Below are 8,854 nucleotides of genomic sequence, written 5' to 3'. Positions count from 1 at the left end.
TCCTTGGGGGTTTAAACCCTCACTCATGTCTTTCAAAGGCACAGCTTCTACCTCAAAATTACTTCCTTGAGTTCAAGTGCATGCCCACGTTTTAGGGGGCTTGACTTTCCAGCCCTTCAGCCTGCTCACCCACTCCAAACTCTTTCTGTCCTTCGCAGCAATGTTCCCCAATGCTCACCATCTCAGCTGGATCTGGCACCCTCTAGAAGCTGCATCACAGTGAAGGAAAGAGTGTAAGGCTCAGGAAGCTGAAGATCAGTTACTCCTGGCAGAACCTGGCAGTGGCACTAGTTATCAAAGCACACAGTCTGAGGGCAAAGTGAAGTCTTTGGTCACCTTCCCCAGCTGGCAGCAGGGACTTCTGCTGCTTTGGTGGGACTGGTTTTCTTCTGACCATCACCAAGAGCATTTGCAGAACCCACCTGAAGCTCAACAGCCCTTCTCAAAGCTGCTCAGGTCCCACTGCCTGGCCTCTGCAACTACCCTGTGCTCAGCCTCCGAACAGCTTTTCCTCACATCCCAATCTGTTCCTCTCTCTCCCCAGCAGCCAAGTCAGTCTCCTGTGGCCCTGAGTACAAGCACCAAGGTCGTCTGCTCAGATGACTGTGAGAATCCTGCCTCACAGAGCCCTGCAGGAGCTGAGGGTTGTTTCCCAATCCTTCCCATGGCCTCCTGGCTTTTCCCTCTGCACTCACCATCACCATCTCCATCTCATCCCTGAGTTTCTTGGTGCCAGATTGCCCTCCTGCCCTGTGGTTCCATCTGCTTCCCCTCACCTGTGTCACTACACAGTGGGGCTCACTAATGGGGCCTCCACAAACACCACTCTTGATTTCGCACCCCACTGCTCCACTTTGGGGAAGGAAACGTATCCTGTTTTTTTTTTCTTTTGATTCACCCCCACTTCCCCATTTCCATCCCAGTCTTACTCCTGTCAGTCAGATTCACAGGCTCTGCTTTCAGCTCGTTCATCCCTTCCTTGCCTACCTTCATCTTGTGCCATGTCCATCCCAGGTGTCAGACCCCACTTCCCTTCTGGTGAGCAATTTGACTCCAGCTGCCTCAGAGACTATTTTAAGAGGTATATCCCTCAGTACACTGGATTAATATACCTGCTTATCTCTTCTCCCAGAGATAATTTTGTACATGGTAAATTAAATCGGGGAAGGGCAGTCGAAAGCCAAAGGAATAGATTTATTTTTCAAGGCTCTCAGTGGAAGGCACTGTAAAGGTACATTTCACAGCACATACATAATTGAATAGATGATGAGTGAAACAGCTGGGGCAGTGGAACAGAAGTAAAAGTGCTGTAATTTGTCGAGGCAGTTTATTGGTATGGCTGGAAATCATGTTCCAGCTCTTCTACAAAAGCCTTCCTATAAACCAACACATTTGCTTACCAGTTCATTGGCTCCTGCACGCTGTTTTTTGTTTCCCATTGTTTCAGAGCAGCAGCATATGCACGTTGTGCTGGGAGGGGCAGAGGCTGGAAGCACAGGCATGTGCAATTTCTTGTTCTTGGTGCGAACACAAAAGCCTGCAGGGAAATTTCACTGACTTCTCCCAGCACTGCCCCTCCCAGCAGCGAAGGGGTCAGGGTAACGTCTCCTGAGTCAACGGAGGCTCTTCAGTCAATGAACAGACAAAACTGGTCTTGTGTTAAGAAATTTTTATTTGTCCTTTGGATCTGTAATGTAAGCACATAAAATTACAAGTGGAAGAAACATCATGCCACAAAATTGCATAGAATTTTTACAAAAATGTGAATTATGCCTCTGAAACAATCATAGATTGAGGAACCGAAATAATATGTACATGTTAACTGGAATATTTCATCCTACTTTGAAAGCAAATCATCAAGGACTAATCAATCACAGACACTATTAATACAATGTACAAGAGCAACACTGATTTCAAAGAAAGGCAAGCAATGATGTCCCTTTAGCTATCTTTCAGTGAATGTTTAGCTAATACATGAGCATTAATTAACATAATTATGAACATGTTAAATCTAAAATGTCTGGCCTTCATTAGAATTTTTAAAATTCTGTTTATACTGCCAAAACCAAGCTATTTTCAGTAGTGTAAAGATATCTGAAGTGCACAACCTAGTTTAATATAGACAGCTCTATTCTATACAGCAGAAAGTCCACAATACAGCATTTCCACACATTCAACACGGAACAAGGCAAATACATAAAAGGCACAAGACTTGCACATCATAAAGACCCTTTTTTTCATTATCTTACTCTAGTTCAAGTAATATCAATATTAAATGATATCGGTTTCACTGAAATAGTTTGAACGATGCAAGATGTACAGGATTACACACTACCTTACACCTGCAGAAAGTGGCACTGTACAGATATAAAAAAATGTGAGTACAGGAAATGGTCAAATACAAACGTACTGTAAAATGACTACAGCTGATAGTATATTTAATCCAACCAGTATATTTATTTATTTATTTATTATTAAATATAAATAAAAGGTTACTTGGTATTTGCCCGAGTTTCTTTGAAGACTGTGGTGAAGTCCTGGCTCCCCTGAGGTCCACGGGAATGTCGCAGATTCAAAGGAGCCAGGATTTTACCAAAAAGCCTGCACTGTACAACAGTTTCTATAATGCAGTAGTTTCAGTTTTAGTATGAACACTGCTATCAGTTTATTCTTGCAACAATTTAGACAATACGTCCTTTTAACTTTATAAAATGCAGCATTAAATCTTGAGTCTGTACTTTCAATGAGTGATTGAGATTGATTTCAAAGTGCAAAACTAGGATTAGCAGAGTTGTCACCTCTCCTAGCATTAAGATGAAAGTCGGAATTTTTAATTTCATGTGCACTGATTTCATCATCATAAACTAGAACAGTTTAATTCAAAATATGATCTCCAAATGATGTGCAATTTTTCTTTCTTTCTGCTCTAAGTCTAAAAAGGAAACATCAAAATACTGTTTGTTTTCCAAGTTTTGAACTTATATATATATACACCATTATTTAACTGAAAACTTAAGCTTGATTTGTATTTTATTGCTTAAATTTAAATAAAATAAGTTACTTTAAGTACTAAAATCCTGAGGGAATGGAAGTAAGGTAACTTAACTGTTATGATGTGTTAAAATGCCTCCCTATTAATCGACTGCTTTCTCCGATTGCTGTTTAATCCTAAGTAAGGCCCTGATCTTGCAAACGTGAATGTGAATGTTACTGCCAGCCCAGCTCCTGAGCAGCCCACGGGTGCACGAAAAAGCTTTGCAGGATCAAGTGTCTCGAGGCAAATCTGGGGCTTCTCAGCTGGTTTCTCTTCTGCCCTAAGGCACCTCCACCACATGGCTGAGGGGAGGATCTGCATTGGCCTGGGTAGGAATCTGAATCTGTCTGAGATGTTTCATAATTACTATTTCTGTTAGGATGGGAATCCAGAGAACAACGTTTCTTTACCTTTTCAGCTATCCTGACTTTCATGATGTCTCTCTGTTGTTTGATAGAAATTTCTCAGAATGTGCTGTTACTTCTCTCATGCATATCATACAGTACACTAACTTTGATTGTTCTTATTTTAGCAAGTCAGTTAAACAGATTAATATACATTTTTAAATAACAGTGGTCAGGTTTTTATACTTTGCTTTTAAATTTTAGACTGTAGTAAAACTGAACCTCAGTCTTAAAAATAATGGAAGATTCTGTTAGATTTCAAATACTGTAGTCCTAAACATTTTATACTCCTATCAAATTCAATAAGCTTAAAATATGATACCTAAAATCAATACTTTCGAGTCTGCAAAATATATATCAAATTTATATTCTAAAACTACTTTGATTTACAACACTAACACCACAAAAAGAATTCTATGATTCAATGATTATTCTATAGCAGTATAACCCAGATGTTAGCTCTCGGAAGGATTCTCTCCACTCACGTATCCCTGAAACATTTCATTTGGCCAAGAGACCACAACAACTTCAAATAGAAACATGCTGTGTGTGTATATAGACAGATGTGTGTGCACATATAGCTATATATATATATATATATACAAACATATATGCACTCACACAGTGTAACAAACAGACGTACACAGACACTGACAATCTCCATGCGGATTCTTCTCTCCATTTTGCTCTTGTCCCCACAGTTCCAAGAATTTTCAGCAGCAAATATATGTCTCTCCATGTGATAAACATAATTTCAAGACAGCAAGCCACCAGTGCTTGCGGAGCTAAAAAGGATCCAGTGTTTCAGTGCAAATGTAAAAGGATGGTACAGCTGTCAAGGTGCAGTTATAAAGACGGAAACAAATATGATTAAGTACTGTTGTAATATTTGCCGGGATCTCTGTTAGTTTGGAGCACTTTGCACTGGCACTCCGAAAGGAAATCTGCACACACCTGTCTCTGTACAATACACTGGTCTTCATTAAACATTCTTAACAGTGAACATGGCCAGAAAACTACCCATTGTAAATTGGCCAAAAAAAAAAAAGAAAAATAGAGAGGTTAGCATACTAATTTTCCCATTAAAACTGCACTAAGCTTTAGAATAATAATCAGATGAAGAATGAGAATGAAGACCTTTGCAGAATACTTTTTATAAAATCTTCCTTTGGGGAAATGTGCACTTGAATGCAGATTCCTCCTGCCTCCCGAAGCGCTCTGGTGGCAGCTCACCCCGGGAGAGCGGAGACGAGCAGCTGGGAATGGTGCACCCTGGCACACTGATTGTTTCTTGGGCAGTTAAAAAGTAGTATCAAACACTTTTTCTTGATTATCTTCTTCCAATTCTTCTTCACTTTGTGGAGTTTTATGATTTGATTTTCCACTGTCAGATGCCAGGGAAGAGGGGGCAGAACTGTGGTCTCCATCTTCACTGATTTTCCCTTTCATGGCTTCTTGTACGAACTCCAGGATTTCCAAAGGCAGTCTTTTGAATTTGTCTTGATATTCCTGATCAAGTTCCACCTGCAACTACAACAAAAGAGACAAGCTGTTTTCAGGTGTATCTAATGTGAGCAGTGCTACAGGATGGGGAAAGTACCACACCGGGCAGGAGGGGAATTAACAATGCACAATTCGAGAATATATTCCCTTCTTTCCCATATTAGCACCACACATCCAAAGTGCCTATTAAATTCCATGCAGTCATTGCAAAGCTGAAGGAACGTGCAGTCATAAGGCTGGTTTTGGGTACCATCGTTGGGTACCCAAATCCTTAAAACACACGTGGATATAACCGTAGTGGTGTCCATACTCCCACTGGCTTTGACAAGACCCCATTCAAGTGTAGTATGGATCACAGAAAAGCCTTTGAAAGAGCAAGGCCTTCATTGAGCTTCAGGTAGTTAATAACACGTCAAACACACCACAAACATTGCTCTGAGAACAATAAAACAACTTTTGCCAGATTTCTTGGGTAGGAGAAACCATTAGGAAAAAGTCAGTTGTCAAAGGGAGTCAAAGCAGGAGGGAAAACAAGTTAAATTACATTTCTTAGGGCTAGATCATGGAAAGTTACGTTATCGGATTAATGCAGAATGTGTCTTGGACATTACTGGGGAAAAAGTGTCATATCATCAACAGGATGCAAAAGGCATGCAGAAAGAAATCTGGCTATCAGTCTTCAGGAAGCAGTGGGTCCTTTCCCAGTATTTATTTGTATAGCCTTTGTTTTTAGAGCCCATATTAGGATCTGCACGATCCATTATTTAAAAAACATTAATGTGTATGAAAGTTTCAACTGAAGACAAAGCCAATTTTTTCATCATGACCAATATGAGCACAGCAGGAAGCAAAAAGGGTGAGTTCCAAAGCCAAACCCGCTCCATCTGTCTGTCCGTCCATCCATTTACCCACCTTCTTAAAAAGAGGGAGTCAGGTTCTGCTAACTGTAGCTGCAGCAGTTTTGCAATAGTTTCTTAGGCAATTGTGTTGTCAGCTATATATTTTTCCAGGATTTCCAGGATAGAGGTGTTGGGAATTCTGATCCTTCAGCTCTATGCCTGAGTCTATTCTATGCAGTTCCAGGTCTCCTTCACCCTACTGCAACAGCGCTCAACAGGCAATACAAATCAAACATTAGGTCTTACGCTAGTCTTACCATCCTTGACCTGTCCACACACATTATATGACTTTATCCCTACCCCTCCCTCTGAGCCCTTCCAATTCCATTCCCCATGCTTTTGTCCTGGTTTTCATCCTGCATCTCTGACTTTATTTTTGTGAGGCCTCTTCTCCTTTCTCCTGATGTGCAAATTGATGTCCTTAACTCACCTGGTCTAGTTCTACATTCCTTAATTAGACAAATTCTGCAGCTTTTCTTCCTCAGGATCTAAGATCTGCCTTTTTCCTTTTGGTTTCCCTGCTAAAGCTCTTTTCCTGCCTTCTTTCTGGCAATTTTCCTAATGTCCTGGCCTCGGTTTTCCACCTCAGATAACAACCAAGTCTTGAGGCACAAACGGTTCCCTTAAAACACACCCTGCCACTAAAACATGTATTTCTATCAACTAGAAATATATAGTTGCCACTGTGGTAGCTAGTCACTACCAAAACACCCTTGTTCTTTCTTTGAACCCCTTTGTTTTCTGGCTTTATGTCTAGATACAAATTTCTGAAGGGATCCTCCTTTTGTCTCCATTTTGCAAACACTTCCATAAGTACACCTCCCCATTATCAGAGGAACAGTGCCACGGGTGGCTGGTGGAGAAATGTGAAAAATGATGCTGATCAACCCTCACTGTTCTGCTCACCACAGGCCTGGGACTCCACTCCTGCTGCCCAGGGAGCTCCTCAACCCCTGAGAGATCACATCTGCACTGGTGGGGGTGTTGGCAGCACGGCACTCACTTAGGTCATACTGCACATCCAAAGATTCAGTTCAAGGCAAAAGGTGTCCTTTCATGTTGCAGTCATGCTTGGGGTTACAGTTCATGGCTAAATACCTGCACTGCTTAAAAAACAGGACTGTCCAAGCCAGAGGTGAGCTGCTGCATTTCCCCCACCTCATTGCTGTACATGGCATTACTGAATATGAGAATTTTGGGCACCTCACGTACAGAAGAAGGTGTGTAAGTCAGAGAAAGTCTCCCGGCTCTCAGGTTCCTTCAGAACCTTGATTTACTTAATTAGGTTTAATAGCAAAAGAAATATTTGAAATCCCTCAGCAACTGAACGTTATCTGAACCCAGTACAACCATAAGCACGTTGTTAGATAACAATTGTGTCTAATATTCTCCTCCTAAAGCGCCTCCAGTGGCTAATCCCCTCTAAATCGAGCATATAATAGAAATGACATGAATCTGGAGCTCCCTTTCTGTCTCCAGAGACAGTCTATATAGATATCTAATAATGAGGAGATTGAAGTTAGTTGAGAGGGAGCAGACAGTAGACAAGGAGGGTTGATTAAAACTGCAACAATGTGTAAAAATTACTTTTCTTTTTGATTCCAAAGGTACTGTCAGTTCTTCCCCTTGCTCAGCGTCTGCCAAGCCCCTTCGATCCCATCCACTCCCTGACCCCCGAGTTACCTCACAAGGTTAAAGACACAAGTTGCCTGCTTAAAACCAGCTGCCCTAAAAACTCCAGCTGTTTTTCTTTTAAAAGCCTTCAGTGGCCTTCTGTATATTCTGTGGCTTCACAGGGACATTACAGTTCGTGGCAATGAATGGGAAGCTGCTCTCCCAGCAGCAGCAGTAGCCACACACAGCTCTTCTTTGGCTTGCTGATGGGAATACAAAGTGCCACGTTAGTGTGCAAGTAAAAACCTCTCTGCTCAAGCAGCTCCTCACCAGGCTCCAGCCCAGGGTGGTCTTCCCGCTCAGTTTGCTGTCCCCTTGGATTGCTTCCCATCACAAGTCTACCTACCTCAATTTCTCTGCTCTCTAGCTACTAAACAAGGTGACCTACACTTGCTGTTAGGATTTTGGAGTCAGACAAGGGGGGGAAATGAGACTGATGATGAGACGGGCAGATCGTTATCTGGACCATTGTCCTCATTAACACATAACAACCTTCTTCCTTCTGTTATCTCACTATCTGCCCTCAGTCCTCTCTAACTCCCAACAAAAACAACATGGAAGTCACCTCCACATGGCTTTAGTACCCCTCAGTTGGACACAGCATTTCTTGTTCAAGTAAATCTCACTCCCATGTACTTTACTGACTGTCGGTCACTCTTGATGGCTGTGGCCAGAAGATCTTGAATGTGTGCTTCAATCTACCTGCCCTGCATTTTTTCACCTGACAGTGCAGGTTAAGAAATGTCAGCTGATGCTCACATCAGCTTTACAAAAAAACTGCCCTGGACAAACACCACCATCTACACCTCTAGTACAACCAACAGAGCCCTGAGCAGTGCTTTACAAGGGAGCAGAGCTCCCTGTGGTCAGCCAGCTGCCCAGCTCATGGGCTCACATTCCCTCCCAATTCAAAGGGCTCTTTGGCATCCTCGGCCACAACTGCTTTCCAAAAAGGGTCATCAGTCAGGGAAAGGCCTTGCAGCCCTTCTTTGGAATGTGGGAGGGGAAAATAATTATGGCTGTTCAGCTTAAAGCGAGGAAAACACACTCAGAAAAGGAAACAGATGATATTATTAAAACTATTTATATTTCTACCTAGCTGTTATTACTGAAACTACCAAATTAACAGCATGACCCAACACTAAAAGCAGTGACTGTGATCAATAAAGGATTGCAGAAGCAGAGGTTGTGGGTTTAGATGCTCCTGACCAAGCCCCTGTAGCCTTTTGCATGCTTGCAATGTGATCTAATGAACTTCTGCTTCTCCCAAGAACAAAAATAAAGCGATCACATGGGAAACGTGGTGTGCTGCCAGCACAATGACCAGGAGGGCTTCGAGA

The 8,854-nt window shown here is 42.1% G+C and overlaps 1 protein-coding gene across 4 annotated transcripts in view; it reads right to left on the bottom strand.

Moving 5' to 3' along the window:
* Nucleotides 1-1,654: 1,654 nt before the first annotated feature.
* Nucleotides 1,655-8,854, bottom strand: part of PLCB1 (phospholipase C beta 1) — a 344,760-nt gene continuing 337,560 nt past the window's right edge. The window contains exon 32 of one of the 4 annotated variants that reach the window (XM_085053971.1): nucleotides 1,655-4,968. In XM_085053971.1, coding sequence (XP_084910097.1) covers nucleotides 4,738-4,968 — 231 coding nt within the window. In that variant the 3' untranslated portion in view covers nucleotides 1,655-4,737. The remainder of the gene's footprint in view (nucleotides 4,969-8,854) is intronic. The other 3 variants (XM_085053973.1, XM_085053976.1, XM_085053975.1) reach the window with 3 other exon arrangements.

This window comes from Lichenostomus cassidix, chromosome 3 (genome assembly GCF_008360975.1).
Source record: "Lichenostomus cassidix isolate B80296 chromosome 3, HeHo_3.0, whole genome shotgun sequence".
In the NCBI taxonomy this organism is placed as follows: domain Eukaryota; kingdom Metazoa; phylum Chordata; class Aves; order Passeriformes; family Meliphagidae; genus Lichenostomus; species Lichenostomus cassidix.
The sequence above is the reverse complement of the archived record's forward strand: the minus strand, read 5'-3'. Positions and strand labels throughout refer to the sequence as shown.